This window comes from Notechis scutatus, chromosome Z (genome assembly GCF_049901735.1).
Source record: "Notechis scutatus isolate UNSWTSFEM ecotype Mainland chromosome Z, rNotScu1.2, whole genome shotgun sequence".
Lineage (NCBI taxonomy): Eukaryota > Metazoa > Chordata > Lepidosauria > Squamata > Elapidae > Notechis > Notechis scutatus.
Genome location: NC_142025.1, coordinates 97,132,605 through 97,159,292, shown reverse-complemented (window position 1 = coordinate 97,159,292; position 26,688 = coordinate 97,132,605). Strand labels below are relative to the sequence as shown.

At 37.7% G+C, this 26,688-nt stretch overlaps 1 protein-coding gene across 8 annotated transcripts in view; it reads left to right on the top strand.

The window, feature by feature from the left end:
• Positions 1–26,688, top strand: part of ARHGAP23 (Rho GTPase activating protein 23) — a 201,768-nt gene that overhangs the window by 62,299 nt on the left and 112,781 nt on the right. For 3 of the 8 annotated variants that reach the window (XR_015745822.1, XM_087946481.1, XM_026669812.2), the window contains exon 1: positions 5,703–6,139. The exons of 3 other annotated variants lie outside the window; for them this stretch is intronic. Coding sequence is in view for 4 of the 5 variants with exons in the window: in XM_087946481.1 (XP_087802607.1) it covers positions 5,819–6,139 (321 nt within the window). In the remaining variant the exon portion in view is untranslated. Of the gene's footprint in view, positions 1–5,700; positions 6,140–26,688 lie in introns of those variants that run through there. 2 more of the 8 variants (XM_087946485.1, XM_087946484.1) reach the window with 1 other exon arrangement.

The following is a 26,688-nucleotide window of genomic DNA, read 5'->3' as shown; positions in this document are numbered from 1 at the left end:
AGTTATCTCTCTTCTTTGCCTTAACGCCTCTCAGATTCTGGTCTTCCACATTATGCTTTTACATACAGTACATAGGTACCACCAACTGTTAAGTTTCTAGGTATAAATGCAGATTCATATAGGAATGCAACTTTTAATACTAATTTAATTGGGAAGATGATGCATTGGCATTTAGCATGACTTACCAAACAACCCTAGGCCTGCCCACACAGCAGAAAGTCCCTTTGCATTTAGTATAATTTATTCTTAGTGTTACAGCTCTACATACAAATTGATTTTTATGAGTAGAATGGGAATTAAGCATTAAAGCTCTTATTTCGGTCATTTATGTATATATACCCTCTTCAACAGATTAACAGAATTGAAGGGATCTTGTAGGTCATCTAGTCCAATCCCCCTCCCAACCCTACATCATTTCTGATGGATGGGCATATGAATATATGGGAACTTGAGAAGTGGGTTTTATCAAAAAGGCTGTTTTGTTTTTTTCAGAAAGAAGGGCAAGTGGAGAAAAATAAAAAACACACACACACAAAAAGAAATGCATGGTATAAGAGTTGCTATCTCAATAATGTTTGGCATGCTTCCAGACACATTCATATATCTTTCCTTCCTTCCTTCCTTCCTTTCCCCCCTCTTTCCTTCAACATACTTCTGCAAATGCTTAGAATAGCTGGAATGCTTCTTTGTCTCCCCTCTGTCCCCTTGATCCCACCCAAAGTATATGTGGTTGAAGGAACAGCCTGTGGTCTTTAGTGACATGGCTTCCTGCACATATACTGATTTAGCTGGCTGAACTGATTCTGCTTTTCCTACTTCCTTACTGAACAAACAGTGTTTTATACATTTTCGCCAGGTGTATTTTCAGGTTAATTCACAGTGGTTCTTTGGCTAAAGGTTCTTACTTCTTTTGATTTCTTTTTCTGTTTTTTTTTTCTGAAATGAAGCTTCATTGTCTCTCGAATATTTTTAGTGTTTTTTAAAAAAACCCTTTGAGTCAGTATTGATTCCTGATGACTGCCTGGACAAGTTCCTGTTGGTTTCATTCCAAGATTTTTATAGTAGTTTGCCATTGCCTCTGTCCTAGGATTGAGAGAGCAAGACTGGCTCAAGGACACCCAGTTGGCTTTGTGCCTCAGGTGAGACTAGAACTCATGGTCACCTGATGGCTAGCCTGATGTCTTACTCATTACACCAGATCGGCTATTGCTCATCCTTTTACCTCTGGAAAAAAATTCATGGCAGTAAAAAGTTTAGAATTCTCAGCAAGACAATTTCTATTCCTGATTCTAATTCTCCAAGACATGCTTGCAGACCCTGGATATGTAAAAACCTTGATATTAATGAAAAAAAGCATTCATTTTATTTTATTTGCTGTGAAGTTGTCCTTCCAATCTCTATTCCAGTCATTTTTTTCTTTCAGGATTAAAATGTGGCAGCATTGATTCGTTATGTTGTAAGAGCTGGAAATGTTGAAGTCTTAGTATGTAGACTAAGTATGTACTAAGCATATATTCAATTCTGCCACAACTCCCATATTTAATCTCAGACTCCTAGCTGCAGTATAAGACTATATTACTGGTCTATTTTTATGGATTATTGTATATATTTTTGAATCAATACACATGAAGTAATTTAATTACAACAACAACAAGAAAATTATAGGCCTTTCTTACACTTTGGTCCTGGGAGTCAGTACAATGAGACATATGAAACTGGCTCCAATTATTCATAGCAAAGACAGATATAATATTAGAGAAAAGGATCACGGTGGTCCCTTAGCTGTGGAAATCCAGCTTCACATCCGAAATGGCAGACATGCATTCCAGCCATAGCAACAAATCAAATGCTAGTTCAGCTGTTAGTCTTGCTTTTCCTTAGGTTTCAAAAGATGAAGATGTTCATTAATGAAAAATATGGAACATCAGACAATCAAGACTATGTATAGCTTGCTTTTGTTTCCAGCATACATTTTATTTTTTAAATAGAATTTGGTTTGGAAGAAAAATATATATGCTTTGACTGCATGTAGGAAAGAAGAATATCCCTAAATTGCTCCACTCCACTCCAATTCCCTCCTCCATGTTAAGTCTGTTTAGTAAGAGGCCTATGCATATGTTCAGAGGGCAGCTCTCTCTTTTTATTGTCTGTTTCCATGTCCCAAAAAAGAATGGTTAAAAAAAAGATTCTGTGACTAAAACCACAGAATCAAATTAAGACTTGAATGAAAAGAGATTTCTTAATGCTATCTCCTTCCAGCTTCCAGGTTTCTCATCTCCAGAACTGAGGGGATCAACAAAGCTGAATTGGTATTAGACGTATGCCATCCTTTCCCCCACTCCCATCCCAAACACACAGGCAACTAATTCCGGCTCATTAAACAAGATTGCTTCCATAGAATTGTGGCCGCCAGCAGCACCACAGTTTCTTTGTTCTCTTCAGAATAGCACCCCCAGGGGTGCTGATATTGCAGAAGGACTGAAATGGGTGCACTGAATGAACTAACCCCCCCAGTAATGAGACTGTTTTCAGTAGCACTTGCATGTGACCCTCTAGAATCAACCTTTTTGAAGGAGAGAAGGTTACTGTATGCTTTTCTATATCCAGAATATTCACCCCAAGAGCAAACTATTTCCTTCATTTGAAGAATCTTTTTAGTCTGTTTAACTTTTTGGTTGCTATATGTGTTCTGGAAAGAGAATACCGATCTGCAAATCCTTGGAACATAGAATGAAATACTCTTGCCCATTCATCTTACTTTCCCCCATCATATCACATATAGTTTAAATTATAAATGTAATATATGGGGAAGACAATAGTGTGGATAATAATAATAATAATTCTCAAAAACATTGAGTCCTTTTAATATTGTGAATATTATAAGTTTATTTAGAGCTTTCAGCCTGCTCCATTTTTGGAGTCTTGAGGATGGATAACAGTGATTTAGAAAAGCACAATGATATGAAGATTTCAAGTAACCTCATATTGGCTGAAAATCATTAGTTACTTAAAATAAGCCATGAAAAGTCTGAAGCAAACAGATCCAAGAGTTAGAATTCCTAGCTTTCTCTCACCTTATAGCAGCCAAAATAGAGAGAACTTAGGACAATCCTTTTGAAGTTGATTGAACTTGAGATACCACAAGTTATTGTTGGGGGGGGGGTGGATTCCATACTTGCAATATAAGTGCTGATGTGGATGTTACAGCAATGTGGTTGCTAAAGAAAACAGCTAAATACCCAGTCAACCCACAGTAATATTTAAATGCCTCCTTTGCATACTTAGGAATAACTTCTGGTTTGTGTGATTCATCTACTGCTTTCTAAACTGGTTATGCCAATAATATATGAATACTATATACTAGGTATGACACCATAGCTCATTGGTTGGTATAGTAACTCCCAGAATTCTTGTGGTGAAGTACTCACTAATCTCCAACTGTTCTCCCATGCTTTCCACCAGTGCAAACAAGTTTGTCTTTCTATCTTCTCTGCATGGACTTGACCGTATAGACCACACTAAGTACTTTTTTCTGGTGAGTTTGCTGAAATATGAGAAGTGAGGGAGGACGTCACATATGGGGACAAGTAAAATTATCCCCACCATTTTGTTTCCAGAATTCTCTATACTTTCTGTAACATTCATTATCATCTTCTCTTAAAATATAGAAGCAACTTCATTACTGTTGGAATGGGTAGTATGTTTTATACATACTTCAGAATATCCTTTGCTTCACTCTAGCCATAGCTAAAATTAAATTCTACTTAATTTTAATATTTTCCTGGTATGTATGTGGAAAGTGGGATTGAATCAGAATTGAATGAATGGAATGTTAGTTGGGAAAGAGAGGATGAAAAGTAGATATGGTAGTAAGTGGAAAAGATCTACCCTGTTTCTCCAACAATATGGCCTCCCCCAATAGGAAGTCCCAGCATGTTTTATAGGCATGAAATGAAATTAAGCCCCTCCCACCAAATTAAGGCCTATATTAAAACATGTGAAATGGGGGGGAATGGTGGGGGGGGGGCTTGCCGTTAGGAAGTACCTTTGTTGCACACCCGGATATGGTGCTGCCTGCGTTGACCCCGATACGAAGTGCCCCACCAACGTCGAGGTCAACATCCAAGCTGTCGCCGCCCGCCCGAAGATGCAAGGGGAGGGGAATTAAGTCACCCCCGAAAAGACGGCCTAGCCATTTTTTCGGGGCTCAAAAAAAAATAAGACCCGGCCTTATTATATGAGAAACACGGTAGAAAGAAAAAAGATTGTGGACAAGACAACGGGTTACAGCACATGACAGCTTGTGAAAAGAGTTATCTGGAAAGAGGGACCATATAATTAGGCAGGAACATTCATCCAGGTACTTCATTGAATAATTACATGCTCCGGTTTTTACATTAATAGTTGGTTCTAATTCTGGATATTTTCTGGTCTTGATGGGATCCAAGATCTATGTCACATCCTCTTTGAAGTAAGGCATGTTTTAGAAGACTCTCACTGTTCTTTATATTAAATAGGTGTTGAAAGCGACTTATGTTGAGTAAATTTATAATCAATCTGGACCAAATATACAAGCTGAATTACTAGATAATAGATCAGTTTCTCAATATTGGCCATCTTTAAGATGCATGAACTTTAACTCCCAAAATTCTCTAGCCAGGCTCTCCTCAGCCTGATCTAAATTGTTTGATATGTCAGATAATCATAAGGAAGAAGTCAAAACTTTGCTGATGACATCATGTGAATAAACATAAAATCCATCATATATTGTAGAATCTAAAATATTCTAGTTCAACACTTCCTTCTTTCTTTGGCGTTCTTTTTAGGAATTATATATATAAAACACCTTTATGTTTAGCATAGGTCACATATGATCCAAGATTACTTATGAAATAAGGACACTATCTTGAGTCTCCCTCATGTTCGCACAGCATAATTTTTTGACTGAAACAAAATTAGATCCTTTTTAAGTCTTCCAGCTCTTTTCAAATAAGTTTAAGAAGAAAGGAAATCGTGTGTGTACCTTCTGTTATTTGGGAGAAATGCAAGGAATTAAAGAGAGTGTAACTGTAGCAAAATGCATTTAACTCTTTCCCTTCTCCCTCCCCCTCCCTCCTCCAGTAGGCCAGCTCACCCTCTGCGCTGAGAGGGTGTCAGCTGGAGTGGGCTGGGTCACTGAGAGGTGGGGTGGGGCAGAGATGGTCTGATAGTTCAGAGCAGCTGCAGGACTGTCTGTGTGAAGGAGTAAAGCTCTATTCTCTTTCTGCCTGTCTAGTTGTCAAGTCCCAACCCAGCCTCTCTGATTTGCATCCATCTCATTCTCATCGGGTAGATTTTGCTATGCTATTGCCGCTGACGCCTCTTCCTCCTCCTCTTCCACTTCTCCCCTTGCAATTAGCTTTGTGTGTGCAGCCCTAGGGGCTTTTCCCTCTCTGTTTCCACCTTCTCTAGGAAGGGGAACGTGTTATTCCAAGGCCAGTTGACATATTCGTTTGAGTGTATATGCGTACAGATACCTTGCGTGCCTGGACTTGGAAATCAACGTTTGATATGCAAGACAAAAGACTTGAGACAGCAAGAACAACTTTTTGAATAGGAGAGAAGAGAAACATACGAGCAAACAGGCTTTATGCTGAAGCTTAGAACAGTAAGGGAGAAAGCTGTGTTTTATTGACCAGAGAATTTCAATGAAACCAGAACAACCTGGCTTTTGGGGAAAAAAAGCTATTGAAGCCTCCAAGTTTGCTCTGATCATCTGGTTCTGTTCCTTTTGATATTGTTGCTTCTGGATCAGAATTTTTCTTTTCTTCAGACTGGAATGGTAGAAGAAGGTAGAAGCCGGGGAGATCCAACTCCCTGTAGTGGCAGGCAACAGAGATCCCCACACTTTCCTGCCTCACCACAACGGGGCATTTCAGTGGTAAGCAAAGCAGTGTGGAGTGTGGCACAAACAGGGAATGGATGGCATTTTGAGCAAGCTGTCGGAGTAGATTGTAGTTTGCCGGAACCCCGCTGCATCTGGCTGACAAGTTTGCGGAACAATGATGCTGAGTGTTGGGAGAGACGATGGCGGCGTGCTGGAGCAATGATGGCCTGGCAGAAATGCCAGGCACGACCCAGGAGGGCCAGGAAGCTCACGGTGAGAGGGGAACATTGCTCTGTCTTTTAGGGTGTCTGTATACTTTGAACAAGTCATTTCCTGCTGTGCCTTGCTTTTCCTATCTGCAAAATAGGAATAATTGTAATGTAATTTTATGTTCTATTAGTTGGCAAAATGACCAAAAATAACCATGTAAAATGATTTATCTTATAGAAGTTAGTGATCCTGGTAGAATGCATTATTGATCTGACATCCCCTCTCCCGCCCTGCCAACTTCTACCTTCTTCTCAATACTATGATTAATATTTAAGTCTTGGAAAATAATTAAAGAGATGACTTTCATATGTGTGGCTCGTATTTTCCTCACTAATATATAATCACTGTAAGATCTATACTTCTGAAAATTGAGCTAGGAGCTTGGTAGTCACCAACTCAACTTTCAGCCGAGCTTGAGATCTGGCTCCCTCATTTTTGAACTGAGAACTGAGGTGTGCCCTTCTCAGAAACACTATTTCCCCGGAGCATATATATAAACACATGACCCTGGTTTGTTTATGTGTAAACCATTGACTAATGCTGAGGGTGGCCAGCCTCATCTTAGCATCTTTAAAACAAATATTCAATTGCTTGTATTTATTTACTCTAGTGATGGTTGCTTTTATGTTTGCGTGTTAAATGATTGTATTTTGATTTTTATAAGCTACTTAGTAGGAAGGGAGGGCAAGACACGACAAAACCACTCGTTAGGAACAAAAATGAGTTCCTGAATGGGAAGGAGGGGGGGGGAAATCAAGACAGCTTTGCGTGTACTAGATGGGCAGACTGCTGATTTGCATGGATTTCAAGAAGTCAGCAGGCAAGGAATAAATGGTAGCTCATAGCCTTGGTTTCCATGATCTATAACACAGGAATACTTAACATAGCAATGACGTAAAGGGGACTTAACTTACTGGTTCCTTGAACTGATAAATGTTGTGCTCTGCTTTAAGAATGTCAAATTGTTTTGTAAGGTTATAGATTGGACTTGAATTTGGGAAAAGTGGTTACAGGTCTTTCACAAACATGAAGTTTTATCTTATTTTAAATATTACGTGTATTTTTCCTGAGCATTTCATGTTATTCTTTCTATTAAGGACATCATGGGACAATTATTAGATATGGGATGGGAATATATCTCATTTATTGTTTCCTAGGTCCCTAGGACATAGCTTTGAACAATTACTCTCTCAGAATGTGTTAAGGTGCTTTACAGCTGAGTAAAGATTTGGATGCATATTGTGAATTTTTCTATATTTGTTAGACTTGTTCCTGGGCAACTTAACTTATTATCTAGGCAAAAATTGAGTTTTTCAACCTGTGGCCATTATGTAAATTTAGAAAACCTGTATATCTTTTAGTTTGCACAATGTATTCAATAGGGTAATATTTTCTGTGTTTTAATTTTGCTTTTACTAAGCTTGGAAGATGGTGAGAAGATGTAAACTTTTCAAGAAACTGGATTGCTTTTCTTCATGTAATTGTTGCATGTGTGCACATGTCATTGAGTCTCCAGGTGTTGGACTCTATCCACTCTACATTAAACATAAACGATTCTTTTCTTGCTTCCAGTCAAGAGCTGGGATTGACCACAAGTTGTTACATCTATTATCTTACTTTTACCTTTTAATTTTACCATTTGTTTATTGATTAATACATTCAATCCATTTATGCTTTCATTTCACTAATTTACATGAATATACTGCAGCTATTTGATAAACCTACACCAGACAGGGTAGGTATTGAGAATTAGCATCTCTGATCATCTGTCAAGATGAACTCTAGAAGGAGGCATATTGTTCATCTATGGAAATTCTCAGTCCTTTTCTTGGTTACTTTTTTTTCTGTTCATCTGGCCTCCCAAAGCAGGCAAGTAAGCTAGTATAGCAAAAGTTTGTTCTCCATCTGTATAATAGTATGGATTAGACCCAGAGTATAAGGCAGATTAATGAGTCCAAAGAGCACTGGGCTATTGACAGTATGTTGTCAGGGGCCAAGCTTGCAAGCAATAATGATCATAAAATACTGTAGGATGGATATCACATACAGGTAGCCCTTTACTTTCAACTCATGAGTGGTCATGTTGAGTCATCCACATGACTGAACCAATTTTAAGACTTTACTTTATGACTGTTTTCAAGCAAACACAGAAGTTATAAAGTGAGTCATTCCTATGAGTATTCTTTTCTGGATACTGGCCTCAAAGGCTGGAAATTCACAAAAATCATTATAAATCGCAGTTATATAACCGTGGAATACTGCAATCGGCCTTGAAAGTGAGCTAGTTTCCAAGTGCCCAAAATACAGTCATGTGACCACAGGGCAGGAGCTTTTGGAACTCTGGAACTGGGTTTTAAGTACATTTTCGAAGGTCTGGTTATAACTTTGATCATTAAGTGACCAGTTGTTAAGCAAGGATTACCAATGTAAACTTGCAATTGTAAGAGTTTTAATGCATCTGACTAAAACATAATTCCCATTTGGGCCAGGGAGCATTTTTTCATTCATTAGTAAAAAGCTTTGCAGTAGTAGAAATAACTAAGAACTCATATTTATGTACTCTTAAAACAATCAAGAACGAGCTTTTGAAGACTTAAGAAAGCTTACTTTTAACATGGAAGGAAAATAAATCTGCTTGTGTAAAATATTCTAACCAAAGTTTTACATTTTCCAATGATTAGGCTATGTGAGTTTTATATAGTAATGAGTTATATCTTTTGTATATGCATGTTTTCCTTGACATTTGTAGTATATTTGCATCCTAAATCTATTCAATATTGAAAGTATATTGAATAGAGAGAAGACGTTTAAAAGTACATCGAATCTGGTCATCCAATCTGAGGTTTTAAAGTAAATTAAGTGGGAAAAGATCATTGTTTGGAATAATGGACTCAATTTACTTCTAAAATGTGAGAATTGTCTCTTACAAAATATGCAAGTTTGATTTGACATGGCTGTTAATTGATATAGAGAGAAATAGCCTCAGACGCCAAGTGGTAATGTGTTCCTAAATTATTCAGAAACATTGAAAAGTTCAGTACACTTCTCCTAGTTATTCCAATTATGAGATAGTTCAAAATCAGCATATTAACTCATGATTAAGGAAAATGTGACTCCAAATACTGTTGTTGGAGTATTATATGTAAACCTTGGGGTATACAGGTTGAATATAGTTGAAAATGGGGTCAGGTTACTTATGGACAAGATATAGAACCAAAGGTGAACTAGGTCCTCTCTTTCTCTCTCAAACTTGTCATCACTTTTTTTTTTCCTGCCCACGTCCTTCCAGGTAGAAGAACAGGACATTTTTTTCAGAATCTGAGCTGACTACATGCTGAAGACAAGTCAGCGAGGTGGTAAGACAGATAGATAGATATTGAATTGGCAATGGAGAGACCAGGTTCTGATCTACTCTCAGCCCAATCCTCATTGCAACAATTGTTTCCTATTTTTCTACTTGCATTTTTACATGCTTTCGAACTGCTAGGTTGGCAGAAGCTGGGACAAGTAACAGGAGCTCACTCCATTACGCGGCATTAGGGATTCGGACCACCGAACTGCCGACCTTTCTGATTGACAAGCTCAGCATCTTAGCCACTGAGCCACCACGTCCCTTTGTAGCCACCACACTAAGAGTGTTCAAATTTGAGATGTTCAAATAATTCTGAATTTGAGATGCGACATGAAAGTCTGGTCTGAGTAACTTTGGGCCAACAATTCTTTCTCAGCCCATAACATCAGGCTTGGGCAACAAGTTGGTTGGTCAACCAATGTTGCAACCAGTGAATCGATACTCAATTGATCAGAAAAAAGCAGACCCTGCATTTCTAGGAAAACACTGGGAAGGAAAAAAAAATGCTTGTGTTAACTTGAGGAGGGCAATGTATGTTCATGTACTTGTATAAATAAGAAATACTAATTATTATTGCTGTTAGCATAGCTGACACAGTTATATAATAAACTCAACAGTGGAACTTGGTTTTAGTCATAACGTGGAAGGAAAAGCATGCATGTGGGTGCAGAAACCTTCTGCACTTTGCATCTCTACTTCCTCTGCTGATCTTTTGTTTCCTGTTATCAGGAACTTTGGTCATTCAGTATGAATGAATGAACAAGAGGCCACTCGTGCAAAGTTTTAATCTGTGTGCTCGGTTTGCAGTGCATCCACATCCGCTGTCTCTTCCTGAGGGCTGCTGAGTCCATTGACAATAGGAGGCAAACTGCAGAGCAGACAAAATGCACATGGAGAATGACCTGGGGGCCAGCCAGGCACAGAAAAGAGACATTGACAGGCAGGCTCAGAGAGGGTTAGACTTTTGTCCTAGGCTGCATTCTCTGAGCCCAGGGATCTGCCATCCAGGAAGAACAGAGTGAACCCCACACAGGCTGATTTCCTAGGGAGCCAAGTCAGTCACCTCGGTTCCAAGTCAGATATCATTTGGGAAAGGTAAGAGGGCGTATACAGGTCAGACCAGTTGGGCTTCCTTCTCTTTAGGTTTTCAGTCAAATAAACTAGTCTAGAACAGTGTCTGTATTTTTAGGTAGCTGGGTTCTTCAATTAGTCATAAAAATAATCAAAAACTTTATTTTGTCCATAATCATTTTCCTGTCTTGTTTTTCCTGTTCTGTTTTCATTCTGTATGAGAACATACTAGGGGCTAATATCCATGGCTTAACAAATTTCCATGGATGGGCATGGAGAATAAACATAGAAAGAGGAGCTCCAATTTCAAAGGTTCAGTACTTGAGATTTAGTTCCTGATTAGTTATCTTGTGTCATTCTTGGATTTATGTTGATCGAGCCTAAAACATCCTCCTGATCTCCCTTTATCTCTTCCTTTCCTCCAAATTGAATTTTCTCTACCAACACTTTCCTCAAACTCTTTCAATTCCTTCTTTAGCAGCATTGTTACAATTGTACAATTGTTATCTCTATCTCCATAATTTGTAGTCAGGCACTTGTCCAGCCTCCCTGTTGCTTTCCAGGGATGGAAGTTATGGTCTGGGGTTGTGGTCAATCTGGCTGATCCAAATTAAAGCAGTTCTGCATGCTCCTCTCCTCTCTCCAACCATGACTTCTTTTTAAGATTGATTCTAAGACCAAGGAATAGCAGTGTCAGCTTAAAGCTGTAATCAGATGCAGAAATGCTGCTCTCAGTAGAATCTAGCGTGGAGTTAGATGGTGCCGTATGGGACACTTATCTCCAGGCAGGTCATTCTAAGGGCAGAGGTCAAGTGGAAGCCAAATTCTGAGCCAAGGAGAGATGACATCAAGAAGTGGGGGGAGAGATAGAAGGGCAGGCAGGCAGTTAAAGAGGACACTGGCAAACTCCAAGAGTATCAAATAAGCACTGAGACAGTGAAGAATGAGAACCCAGGAAGAAGGCTCAGACCGTCATAAGAAAGGTCAAATACTAGAACTGTATAATCTTAGAAAGATATTTCCTGTGTTGGAGGAAAATTTAGCCAATAATCTATGACTTCTGCATATATTATGGGTGTCCTTTAAAATTTTTGTTTAATTTGGCAGGAGGAAAAGCAACTTATGATAAATTCCTTCCTTATGCTAACCTTACAGATAGTCCTCAGTTTGGGACCTTAATGGAGCCTACCCAATATAGTTGAAAATTGTAATCGCCATTAAGTAAAGTGCCCACTTGATTGCCTCACTTATGACCCCCATCATCACTGCTCTTCCTAATACAGTCATTAAATGACCCACAGGTTGTTAAGCAAAGCCCAGAGTGGGTCAGTGACCCCGTGGGAAGCCCTGAGAAACCTAGCTCAGGCCCTGCCCCAGGTTTCCTAAGGCCCTGCTCAGTTGCTCTGCTTCCGACTCTTTGGGTCCCTGCAGGCCTTGAACTGTGAGCACTTTGAAAATGGCCGCTGCTCCAGGATTGTGCCACACAGTCTAAGAATGGAGCAGCCTGCTTTCTTTCCCTAATTCAAGCTCTGGAGATCTTCAAAAGATAAATGAGGAGAAGGGTCTGGAGCCCAGCGGGGTGAGAAGCAGTTCCAAGACCTTTGAAGACTTGGTGGGGGAGATAGGTGACCCTGCAATTGTTATAAAGTGAATAACCATGGGGGTGCTTCAGCGGCTGTAACTTTGGACCACCTGTATTCCATAATATGCCAAATTTTGTTTCTTTTGATCTTGACACAAAGGTTGCAGCCATTTAATAATATCAAGGCATAAAGGAAATGTATGCATAGGGTGGAAAATCAATAATTATTGGAATGTTACTTAATATGCAAATTATCCAAAGCAAATACTAAGTTAAAATAGGTAGTGAGGTGTTTGGCTTCCTGTATCTGTGTGTTTTAGGAGCAGCTTTGTACATACTGTATCAGATGCAAAAAGGCATTAATATATTCAGTAAATGTATTTGAAGTTAGAAAAAAATGCAAAGAAACACCTCAAAGGAGAGCTTGATGAATAAGAACAAAGTAAAAGAATTGTGTTGGAACTAGGAGTCACAGCAGGTATCAGGACTTGGATGATATTTTGTGGGCTAAACAGGGTTGGGACTATTTAGTGTTTGGTGTAGCTGTTCCATGAAACAGCAGAGCAATAGACTAAAACCTGGGGGTGGGAACTTGAAGGATACTTTAACTTCTCCTGAACCAGGAGAAAATAAAAATGGAGAGAAAATTTAACAGCATTTTCAGTTATATAAAACTGTCTGCATAGGAGACAAAAAACAATTTACTTTAAAAAAAACTTTGAGCCTAACGGAAACAAAGAATGAGACCCCTAGTACATATGAGTCTCTTTCAGCTAAAAAGAGTATAAATGCACTTCATCTCCAATATCAGAAATTGGCAGTAGTTCCTTTTCCTTTTATAACCTATTGGAAATACTGACTTTGTTCAAAATATTCAGTCTGGTGAATGACCAAGCTCTTCTAGTTGCCTTAACAGGTTGGAAGGCTATGATGCACTGAAATACTCCACGTAAGTCTAGTTTTGGCTAGTTAGTAAGGAATAAACTTTCTTCTGAATATGTAGAAAGGTGAGTTTTTTTTTAATGGGATAAAAGTCCTTATTGATAGAAATAAATACAATGATTCCCCCCACCCTACAAGATGATACTTTGGTGATATGCTTGCTATGAGTCTTAAGGTTTTTGGTATAGAATTTGGAAAGTTTGGAATTTGATGCTTTGTTTTGAGGGCAAGTTTTTGAGAATGCGGCTTTAAATGTAATGAGAGTGGATGAGGACCACAGAATGGAGAAAAAGAGAAACACTGATTGGGCAGAGGAGGGAGACCAATAAGTCTGGCAATGAATGCATTGCACTCCTAGGGGAAACAGTGTAAAAAGGGATGATGTGGGTGCAAGTCCCCAGATCTTCTATACTGATGGTTCCAGAAGATTCCAAGAAGACTGTGCAATTGTAAACAGAATGCTCAGCATTAGGGGTTGAGCTTTCAAGCTGGGATGATCTGGGCTTTGCATTTTATTGAAGATTGTTCATGACTTCCATGGATCTTGCCAAGAAGTCTTACACTTGGAAGGGTCTTTGCTTAACCATGCTGCATTGAGTGCCTAAATTATGATTTTACCGCCACTATGTTACTGATAGGTTTTCAGGTACAATTCAAAGTGCTGGTTTAATCCATAAAATGCTATATTGTTTGGCTTGCAGGTATCTCTAGGATGACCATATGGAACTGGGCTACTGTAAACGTTTGGCTTGAGTGGACATGTTCAGAGTCCCTATATGCATAAAATGCGATTGGATCCCCTGTTTTCTCTGTAGATTGCTTTTTTCCCAGTTCTCCTTGTTTATTCTTTGAGATCTGGACAAGAGGCCTCTTTGAGTCCCAACTATGACAGAATGTTATTTGCAGTGAATTAGGGTTGGGCCTCTTCAGCTGCTGACTGCCTTGTTTGGAACAGTATCAATCAATCCTGACTTTGTTAGTCTTTCATAGAGCCCTTAAAACCAGTTTATTTTAGGAAAATTTTAGCAAAACTTGGGATCTAAGGAGAGGGAAAGTCATCTTAGTCTATCCTGGATAGTGATGGTGTTCCTTGGTGCTTGAGCGTATTTATTGCATTGTGGATTTATTTATTTGGCAAATTATATAGCTACCCAACTCACAAACGTGACTCTAGGCAGTATACTACAAAAGACAGTTAAAACAGTACAAACAGATATTAAAACAATTAAACCTAAGTAGAATTAAGATTGTAGGAGAATAGGCAACATCCTAAACCCAATATAACTATATTGCAGGCTCTCTGTTCCCATGGGTTCACCAAGGCTGCTGGGGAAATTTAAAGGCTTTCCAGAAAGTTGGTAGGGATGTTGCCTCACCATGGAAGGAATGTTTTACAGGGCAGGAGCCATGTCAGAAAAGATTCATCTCCTGGGTTCTATCAGGTGGAACTCTCTGACAGACAGGGCCTATAATATATTCCCCCTACCAGACCTGACGGCTTATACTGTTATCTTTTGTTTTAATCTTATTGTTTCAGAGATCTGTAGGTTGTTCAAAGTTGGACATAATTGAGCAGCTTAGAAACCTAATCAATGTTTAGAGAGGTCTCCCTCAATGAATCACAAAAAGAATGTACATTTATTTTATTTATGCATTTTATGGAAGTCATAAATGTTAGAGGCTCAAATCACTGCACTTTGGATACATTATGTGAAGACCTAGCTTTTGGAAAAGACTCTAATGCTAAGAAAGGTAGAAGAAAAGAGAAGAAGAGGACATTTGTCAATAGGGTGGATAGATCCATTTACAGTGGTGATGGATATCCATTAAGTGACCTGAAAGATTAGTTACAGTATGTATCTCAGTAGCAAATATAACTTTATCTGCAAATGGGTATGCCTAGGGCACTGACATGTTTTTAATATCCAGGCTAAGGACTCTTTTCCTAGGCAGTAAACTAAATCAGATGATATCCAATCCCCCTTTCAGTCCTGACTATGAATCCTTTGTTTTTAGCTGTTAATGATATCATTCCTGCATTTGAATATCACATTGGGCTTAGTTAATTAAGCCATGAGGAGTTTTTAGTAGCTATATCTTCTTTTGGCAAAGAGAGGACTATTAGCCAAGAGCCCATTTGTCAGAATAAGAATCTTAAAGCTTAGCCTTATCGAAGTTTATTTACTATTGATTTTGTTAACTAGATCCATAAAAACTAGGAACATTAAAACATTAGAATATCAGTACCTTATTTTAAAATTATTTATTAGATTTGTATCCTGCCTTTATTAACTTAAAAATAACTCAAGGCAGCTAACATACATAACACCCTTTTCTTCTGCTATTCCCTCTATAACAGGGGTGTCAAACTCTATTTCATTAACGGCCGCATCAGGGCAGGGGTGGGATTCAACCGGCGTTACTACTGGTTCAGTGATTATGTTTTGCGTGCATGTCCAGCTCAATGTCAGCTCATGGAAGCTCTGTTTTTGGCCGCAACAGCCTCCTTGAGGCCCCCTGCCAGCCCAAAAAGATCCCGGGGAGGCTACACGTGTCCTCCCCTGGCTCTGTTTTTGCTGGCTCCAGGAGGCTGTCGCAATTGAAAATGGAGCCTGAATGGGCCACGCACGGCTTCCCTGAACTTCATTTTCACTGGCAGAGGGTTGTAGGAGGCCATCGTGACAGAAAATGGAGCCTGGGAGGGCCACATGTGGCCCTCCCGAGCTCCATTTTTGCTGGCAGAGGCACTGTAGGGCACTGTCTTTGCTGTTTCAAGAGCGGGCCCATGGATCAGATCTGTGCACCCTGTTGGCCGGATCCAGCCCACAGGCCTTGAATTTAACAACCCTGCTCTATAACAATCCTGTGAGTTGAGTTGGGTTACTACTTCAAAATCATCCAAGCGACTTTAAAGTGTAAGGCAGGATTTGTATCAGAATGCTTATAGTTTTCCAAATGATTTCACAAAAATATCAACCCTTCACTAGTAACTTTACAACCAACCAGGCCTTGTATTTACAAACTTTACAGTTCTATAAAGCAAAGAAAACCATAAGCAGAATTGCAGTGTCACTTAATGACTGCTTGACTTAACAACCGAGTTGCCAGCCCCAATTGTAGTTATTAAATGAGGACTGCCTATGCTGAAACAGTGCTAGAACTTTCTTTGGTATATGGAAGCTTTGACACACATCAGCTTCTTGTCCATCTTTTTTTCTGAACTGGTCTTGTGTAGAATATTATCATTGATTTGGAATAAAAGAGAATATTTCATAGTTTGGAGTTCAGTGATGCCTTGGAAGGGCAGTTGAAAATTGCATGAAAATGAGGGTTTTTTAAATAATTGTATTATTTTGTAAGAATAATATGCTTGGTGGTAATGGTGGTTTGGGAGAGGTTTATTCCAGTAAATTTCTTTAAAAAATGGTTTGATTTACTGCTTTAGATTTTGAAAACCATTTGTCTTCCTTTAACTTGATCCTGACATAAACTGGTAATAAACTAGGTTTAGAGAAAATAGCTGTGAGTAAAGAATGGCAGGCTGGCTGGGAAAAGAGCCAACCCCTCATTGCCTTTTTCTCCTAAAATCTAGGAATACCTAAGAACCTAAGTAATAGGAATTACTACTCAGTTTGGCCTGGAGGCAGATGGATTTTTTGTTTCCAAAGATTTCATGATGGTATGGTTACTGGGGCCCTACTAGTCTAGATGCTATGTGAAAAAATGATACAAAGTTTTCATATACTTTAAAATTTCAAAAAAAAGACCCTTGCTTTCTGTCTGTATTTACTTTTGAATTCCCAATTTAATTTCAGCATTATAAATGTCTCTCCATTCATCTCTAACTTGTCTCTCTCCATTAATTAGTCATATATATATATATATATATATATATATATATATATATATATATATATATATATATATATATGATTAAAATACAGAATTTGCAAACCTCTATGCCATTGGTTAAGCTGCTCAGATGTCACAGAATGATCTTGATTGACACTTGTGACATATCTAATTTCATCAAAAAAGTTTTGTTTTTGTTTTTTAAAATAAATTTCAATAGGGTAGGTTTACATAGCACAACTGAACTAAACTCAAACAAACTGCATAAATACAGAGTGTGCCAAGCCTTATAACTGATCAGGAAAACGGTTCAGGAATAAGATGCTTGGCAAGACAAGATATATTATAGATGGAACTGGAAGGTGGGGAACTCCTTTCCCCTTGGCCTTTAGCAGCAAGAAAATAGTTCCTAAATGTTAGCTATTGTATACACAGACACTATCCTGGATTTCAGTGTCATGCTTTTTTTAAAAAAAAATTCAAATACCTACCGTATTATTCTACTTGGAGTGATGAGCATGCCAGCAAAGCTATCACTGGGTGTGAGAAGGAAGTCACTTTTAACCCACCCACTTGGTTACACCCTTTCCCCAAAATCTCAGTCTACATTTAATGGAGTTGCTTTTGGCGTCCCTTAGGCTGAAGCAAACCAGCTGATGTGGCATAACGAGCAACTGCCTTAGGGGCAGCATGCTTGCAGACAGAGTTGTCTGTTGTGATAAAATATAGCTTATTGTAATTACCCTGAATCCCCAAACCTGCTATTTTCTCCATTTTTAATTGGGCTTGAGGAATGATAAACAGCAGGCTTTTACGATTTCCTCCGTTGCAACTACTCTGTTGACTGGGTAAACGTTCCAGGTGGCTGGCTCACATTTCACATTTTCTGTTGGTTTTCATCAGTGATAGTTAAATATGTATAATATTTATCTGTGCTTTTTGCAGACTTATAATTTGTATAAGTCTGACAACTTGTTAAAATTGCCAGGTGACCACGGGTTTCTTCTCATTTATATCCCACAGTACGAATAACCATAAGTAATGTGTCCTAAATTAAAAGTGAATTTTGGCCTCATTGTTTGATTCCAGAGTGGATTCTGTTGGTTAATTTCACTTGCTATTATATAAATGTAGGGTTATTTATCACAGTGGCATGAAACCTGTGGTTGAAATATTGCTGAATTATAGCTTCTAGCAACCCCAACAAAGTAAGGACGAGGGGAGTCCAACTGTATCAGGAAAGCCACAGGTCCCTCCTTGACCTATATCAGTTTTTGACCTCCTGAAGCAGTTATTGCTTTGTTCTTGCAAAACTTCATTGGAAGCAGAAAAAAATTGCAACCTGTTAACAACATATTCCAAGGGGACATCTACATTATTTTGTCATAAATGCCTCTGAAAATGATGAGCATTTTATTTTTTTATTTTTTATTTTAATGTAATAAAAATACAAAACAAGAAGGAAAGATTGAAAGTAAGAGATAGAGAAACAAGAAACTGTGTGTGTGTGTGTGTGGGGGGGGGAATCACACATACTAACAATTGTGCCTTCTGTCCTTTGTATTAAGTAATTGTCATCTTAAACTTTTTCTCAATTTCATCTCATTTTTAATCCCCAAATCATATAATCGTCAATGCATTTTCTCCCTTCTCTCAGCAAAAAGTACATATAAGAATTCTAATCTTTTTAAAAAGTGTTTTTGTTTTTCTCTGACCAAATTAGTCAATTTCATCATTTCTGCAAGTCCAATTAATTTTATGACCCAATGTTCCAGTATAGGCATTTCATTGCTTTTCCAATATATTTGTGTATGATAATCTTGCCCCAGTTACTATATACGATATTGTTTTCCCATATTTTGTTTGTCCTTAAAATCTATTAAAATAATATTGGTGACAGCATTTTACTAGTTTTTAATATCTTTTGCATCTTTACATGAATTGGAGCCCAAGTATTGAACTTCCTTCGTGTGCAGCTCAGTGCTATAAATTATTGCTATGTCACTATGTTTCTATTATTTTTTGGGGGGAAAAATTCAAGGGATCAATGTGCTGCATCCTGTTAGCAGAGAAAATGGATGGCAAAAATGGGGAGGTTGAGCAATTGGGAAGAAAAAAGAGTTACAGCTGTGAGGAAACAGGGAAACTAAGATGCTGAAATTGAAGGGAATTCAGCTTTTTGGTGGGAGAGACCCACAAAAATGCAGAGAACTGAGCAAAAGGAGAATAGGCACACAAAAAAATGTTGCTGGGGGGGGAGTTTTAATGGAAGAGAGAGTCAGCAAGGAAGCATGAGAAATAGGGTGGTGCAAAGAAAACAAAGCAAGGAACTGATAGCAATGAGGTGGCCTTTTAGTCAGGGATTTGAAAGGACTAGCTTAATCTTTTTGAGCGCCTTGGTATGATTATGTAAATAGACACAGAATAAATTATTAAAGAATGGTATATATGTGTACCCTTGCCCTGTCCTTGGGGAAGTGTGAGTGCCCATGAGTACGAAGGCACCATCTGCAGCTTTGTTGCCAGGGCAGCTCATGGTTTTGTTCAGGTTATTACCAGCAAAACAGCTGTTTATGTTTGGGTGAGAAGCTTCCCCCTGGGGTGGAGAGTATTATAGAAAAGCTCTCTGTCTGTCTCTGTGTGCATTGGAGGGAGAGGGTCCTGCCTGACATGGTGCGCCTTTGTCTGAACAAGGTATATATGACAGTGTATCGTCTGGCAGTTTTGTCCAAATTTTCATTTCTCGTAATGAGCATTTCCACTTTCCCTTTAGGTAGAATATGATAGGGGAAAACCACTCACAGACAGTGTCTGGTAACAACCCCCCACCTCTATATTTATTTTGTTCCTTGGAGGTTGGCAAAATTGCCGAAAATATATGCGCATGTAATTATAATAATGTGTTAATTAAAATGATGCGTTTCCTTTGACTTGAAAGGTTTGTTCAATTTCTGCCCCATAATCTTCAATATGCACAATTTCCAGCCTCTTTTGGTTCCCAATTCTTGCTTCCTTTCTCCATTCTCCCTTTCTTTCTCCTTTTCACTGATCAATTATTTTTTGCAACACTGTTTTATCCTCAGGCAAAACTCTAAAATAACTCTTTCTCTGCCAAAGAGATTACATTTCCGTGATATTTTTGCTCTCTGAATTTGTACACCTCTTTATTTAACCTTTCCTTGGTTGTCTTCTAATGCTTCTATTTTCTGTTTTTGCTATTTGCATGCTGGTCTCTGAACTCTTGCTCCCTTCCTCAGTGATGTTGTACTTGACATGTTGTAGTTGACACAGCTGTAACTATCAGGGCTAAATAAAGTAAACTATAAAGCAATCACAACTTCTGTTTCTCTCCATGCTTGAAGAACATGACTTAGTTTTATTGAGATAATACAGGTGGAATGTAGAGTAAATCATACTGGATCCAGTAATGTCAGTGCCCAATATTGACTGGTATTATTATTGTTTGGTCAGAACAATTATTCTTGTAGTAAATTAGAGCTATTATATTATGCAGCGTACACATTATACTTCAATGTCTCCATACTAAATATAAACCTCTAAACTAATAAGCCATGAAGAAAGTTAGATGGCAACCCATCTGCCAATATTCTAACTTTCTACGTTGTGCTTCTGTTTGTAATGGAGGAACATTCCATCATATGAACTTCTTTTAGCAATATGAAATGGTACAGTCCAGGTATTTTGCTACCTCAGTGAAGACTAGCTAATGTTACATTGGAAATTGTTGTGGCATTATCCCAATGCACTTTTAAAAATTAAAATATAACTGCTATGGATAATATATAAAAGTGCTGCTTAAATGAGAACAAGAGAGCCACTTTGATATAATGGTTAAAGGTACCAGGCAAGAAAACAAGAACCAGAATTTTATTCTCACTTTAGACATCTAGGGAACTTTGGGCCAATCATGCTTATTCAGCCCTATGAGAAGGCAATGAGAAAGCAAAACATTGTCAAGAGAACTTCATTGACATATCTAGAAAATATCCAGGAATCAAAAATGTCTTTAAAGTGTGCAGATGTGCAAGCACATGTGCATGAACGTGTGTACATACATACATACAGACAAACAGACAAAAGTGCAGATAGTGGAAGAAAGGTTTTAATTATCCCCTACCACAATTCTTCCTACCTACTGTACTTACCTATTGTAAGTGCTATTTTATACTAAATATTGATAACTTGTTGATGTTACTTGTTCTTTTGAAATTATGTGATGAAATTATGTTAGGTTATGATGTTCTGTTTTTACCAGACCTTGTAAGTAGGCTTTTTAGTGAAGATATGTCATTTCTGCTACTGCTTTTTTAAAAAAATCTATTTTGATTTCTTCTTCTTCATGGTGTTCAGAATTGCCCCACCTTTTATCCATTCTTTAGAGGACTATCTTGTTTTCAACCTATTATATTTCAAATAATTTTTCTATAAATCCACATATCTTTTGATTGTCACTTGTGATCATTGTCCATTGTTTATTCTTCTACTCGATACAAATAAGGCAGAATATAGTCCTTAGAGAAACATTTTTTTCAGTCTCAGTGCCACTTATGACATTCTTGGGCATGCATTTTGTCAATGAGATTCCAATATTAAATCCCAATAGCAAACAAATTTACTTTTCAAAAAGCTGTTTTAGATAGGTCTCCTTATATCTATTTTCTGTTCCTATCGATCACTCAAAATACAACTCAGGCTAATATGGATACCTGTTTGTTCTCTTGTGGATTTACTTACAGGTGGAAACAGAATGGCTAGACCAGAAGTTAACCCATTGACCTCTGGATGCCATGATTTCTAAGTCCTATCCTCTTTACCCAGTACAGTTCCTGTTCCCCAATTAATAATGAAGTCATCTGGTTGATAGAAGATTTTTCTTGTATTCTCTCTTTACAAGCAATGTGGCCTTGATTCAATATTGGCGCCTCCTGCCTATTAAAAAAAATCCAGATCCAATTTGGCCTTCATATTCAAATCTTGAAAATTTATTAGAAAATATTGGTAATAATATCCTATTCTGGTTGGGTGGATAATGGTTTCATAACACTTAAAACCTACAAGTTCAGCCATGAACTTATTCAAGTTCAGGTGCTATATCGGCAACAAAAGCAATACGACATCAAGAAAGAACGATTTTTAGAGGAAACTGTTTTAGAATGACTTATGTTTAACATTGTTGGTAGGATGGGTTTGACAAAGCAACAACTGAAAGAGACGAGTTTAAGATAAATAGCCATAGCACATAGTAAATAGATACTTGGGTAGGTATTCCCTGCATGAAATTATCATCAGATAATGGGAGAAAAGGGGCCGTATCTGTGGCATCCATTCCTGCCATCATTCCCTCAGCAATGCGTAACTTTTCTTTCTGTGGTCCCATATTAAAAGAGCTTCCATAAAGTGAAAACTACTTTATGTTTATTGTTTTCATTCATTCAATTAGTGAGTCTGACATTGGTTGTCATGGTGATAGAAAGCCTGTTGATTTAGCCATTTGTTCTCTACTAATTTTATTCCATTTCCCCTCCATAAGGAGCACCTAGTTGCCTTTGGCCTATCTCAAAATTACAATGTTGTTAGCTGGACTGGAAAGGACTGGAAAAAAAACTGGAAGAAAAAAATGGCAGATCAATAATATAACATTGCCAAGGAAGTTACATAGATGGCACTTTACCTAATTTTTAAGGGGCACTTAAGGGCACTTTTATCTTTTATCTTCATTTATATCATTAGTAGGACATGGATGGACTTATGGAGGGAAGTAGGATTGAAAAAATAGAGGGATGGGATTGGAAAAAGGAAGGACAAGGATCATGAAGTAAAAAAAGGTGAGGAGGCAGAAATACAAAAGGAGTAAATATGTATGATATTGCTTGGGAAAATGAAGATGAATGGAAGCAAGTATATAACAAGTCATCTGGGTCTGCATTCATACATAAGTTTTAAAAATTGATAATGAGTTAAATTGTAATCTTCTTTGCACATAGAACTAAGACATACATGCCCTTTTTTGCACATCATGCAAACCTAAACCAACCTCATTATGGTTTACTGACATGGGAATCCACTTTGTTTGTGTGTTGTGAGACCAATTGAGGAGCTAAATTTGATATGCTGATTTGACTATCATTTACTTTGTATAAAAATTAATATTCTTTGTGATGAACTGAATGTTGCAAAAGAGAAATAGAAATCCTTATTCTGATCTGAAGGACGTTAGGTTGGAAAAGCTGACCTAGCCTATGTGCGTATATTTTATTCTAGTTATAAATGCTGTTGCATTTATTTGATCTGGGGTAAAAATTTCCATGTTGGCCTTAACGATATCATGTTTTGGTATATGGCTAAAGTCATAGTAGATGCTCACATTACTATATAATTGAAAATATATACACTATACATGCACATCAATATCCAAAGAAAAGAGGAGGAGGAGACAGATATTTTTATAAGTAGAGATAATGTTTACAAAAAGGTCTAGGTTGGTTGCTCTTGAATGATACTGAGAGATTAATTTCATGAATATGAAGCAACCTTATTAGCCTTCTCTTCTAAATGGTGGGAGGGCTTTGTTACAGAAAGATAAGGATTGTGGCCATTAGAGTGTGATAGTTGGGAACCATTGGGAGTATCAAGGCATTGTGTGCTAGGATAAAGTAGCTCATGTTTTCTCTTCATTAACTCTGGTTCATCTCCTACAGAGACTGCTGGGAGGGAGGGTGGCTGGAAGGGCTGAGTGATGAATCTGCATTTTCCACCTGATCTTTTTGCTCTTTTGCTGTTTCTGCTCAGAATATTCATGCTTGACTCAAGCTAGCTTGACTGCCTCAGGGAGGTTGAAAGGGGGTTGTGTTGGAAGTGGTTTGGGAGTGGGGTTGACTGTCAATTGCTCATTTGGTGCGTTGCACCTGCTCACTGAAAGGGGCTATGTTAAAATTGCCTGCTTTTCCTCTTGAAGTGTGTTATTTCTTTATCATACTAACTCTTTATTCTGACTCTTCCCCCCATCATAATCTGGCAACCTGCTAGTTCTCATAAAACACTTTTCCAAATCTCTGCTGATGGTATCTGCTTTGTCTTTCTCTTTGCTTCTTCTTTTTTGGATGGTCTTTAGCCTTGAAAGTAGAAATGTATTCCTATACAGTATAGTATCTGTATCTGGTTGGTGTCAATATCACATATATTCTCTTCGTTCTGTCAGTGTATAATTTTTTTTAAAACAACTAAAATAAACTAATCTACTTTTGTTTTTATGTGCCATTTCTTTTTATGTCAAAAAATATTTGATACTCAAGGATTATCCCAGGACAAATAAAGGTTGTTTTTTTCAGTAGTGGTGTGAGGTGTATCCATATTTGTATAGATCTATGATCACATACACAGATACAGACAGACACACAGAGAGACACACAAAACTTGCCTCTTGTATACTTATGCCCACAATTTCATGCATAGGCGCGCAAACACTTTTCCCGTGCCTATGTTTACATAGCCTCCACAAGAAAGTAAAATTATTTGCTACAGAAATACATTGTTTTTATTCTTTTTAGTGAGGAAGAGTGGCATTCAATATTATTATTTTTTGAGGGAAAGCAAACCCCTCTTGCTTGCCCATCCTTCTAGCAAATTTGCCTCTTGTAGCCTGATGATCATTTGTAGGCACATGGAGGGAGGCTGTGGATCTCCAGGAGGTCTGCACAGCTGGATGACTCTTATGAGCTGTTTATCCCTGGTCTATTGAATGCGTCCAACCGTGACCTATGATGTAAGTCTTTGAACTAAGTAATATTTCAAGGCTCAGGCTATTGGACAATTTCTGCTCTGTTTTGTAATGATTGCTTTAGGTACTGTGTCAGGCAAAGGAAGGACATAACGTGGCCACTTTTTTCTCAGGAGCCTAGGTGTCTCCATGATATGCCTTGCTGAAGAAGATATAATCTCCAATACTGTCTGGCTTTTCCTTGCTTTAAACTGATTGTCCTATTAGATTCATCATGTTCAATGTTGGATTACTGGGGGGAAAAAACTAAGTAAGAGACCATTCTTTTTTAGATACAGTAATAAGCATTATTTTTAAAAAATTACCTACAGAGGAAGGAGAATCTGTCAAATTCTGTTTTGTGTAATTTCTGAGCTTTGTGAATTGAAAATAATGCATAAGGATAGACATTATAATTATTTATTCATATATGTATATGTACATGAGAAAAAAATCTATACATGGTAACCCTGCCCCAAGTCTGGGAGTTCAGCCAAGTTTTCCAAGATTTTCTGAAATTTTCAAGGTGGAAGCCATAAACATATTTCTCTGAGTTGTGAATATACTTTTGTGTGTGCTTTTCCTAATATGCACATTTTCCAAACAATTATCCCAATTATTTTGTATTTGTTTTTGCTGTATTTAAACATTTTTATATGGATGTTTTCTTAAATTGGGGTTTCATCACCAGTGTGGACAATGTAGATAGATTTTTTTTCATTTCAATTTTTCTATAAATTCAGGAACTGCAAATATAAATTAATTTAAAGCATTAAATGGAACACATTTCTTAGCCATCTGAAACTATCTTCTGGAGAGGATATTTGTCTCAATTAAAAGGGTTAGGTTAAAATTACAGACGTCATCTTAATGTGCCGATACTGAAGATAGCGTATCTAGAGAAAAGCAAAATTGCTAAAATAGTAACTGTGTGGTGTTGAAAAAAATTAACAGAATTTTAGATTAATAAATAGAATTACGAGATAAGTGATTGCTATTAAAGGGGAGGATGCCATTTTATAGCAATATTGTATCATAAAAGACAGGCAATAAACCATTGTTTAATATCTAGATGCAAACTAATAGGCCTAACATATTAATATATAAGTTAAAAACTATGTTGTTTGGTAGCTAAAATATATGTTTTTGTGATTAATCTTCTTTTGTTTTTTTCCTGTCTTTTGTGCAAATATATAAAAGAAAGAAAGAAGTGAAGTATATTTTAGGGAAGTATAAGATGAAGAATGATATTCTACATAGGTGAGAACATACTGATGTCTGATCCTTTGGTGAATTGTGTCTACAAATCACAAGATGCATTTGGCTTCAATAGAGGAAACATGCGATGCTGATTGCATTCATTTTTCTATATCTTCTTTTTCAGTTAGCTGGCTGAAGAAAAGGTTCAAATTGCCGTTTAAAAACTTGGCAGCAGATTTGGAAAATATTTGTTTAGAAATGTGCTACTCCTCAAAGTCAGGCAGCGCTCTCCTTAAATTAACCTGGTGATATTGCCTGATATATCAGTTGTTTGAAGGGATTGAGTAAAGAGCATAATACAGAGAGGATCTTTTTTTTTGTCTTCTGTAGGAGAAGGCAAGAATCTTGAGAAGCAGTGGTTTCTGGGACTGTTTTCCTTTCAAGAAGCCCCTGTGGCTATGTAATTGCTAAGTGGAATTACATAATGTTTGCTTGTCTGCTGCTTTGCTTCTTGGCAGCACTCTGAAACATTCCATTAACACAGAGAGGATCTTCTGTCTTTGCTTATACTACCTTTTGCATTCAAAATGTGTGACACTTGTTTCCCTCCATAAGCACAATGAGGAAGAAATTTATAAGCTGGGGTCATTGACAGGTAGGCCGATGGGTAACTTGCTTAGGGTTAGGCACTGAAGAAACTTGAGTTGAAATCATTTGTTTTGTTTGCATGCTGTCAAATTGGTTTTTTTTTTTTTCATCAGATTAACCCTAACTTT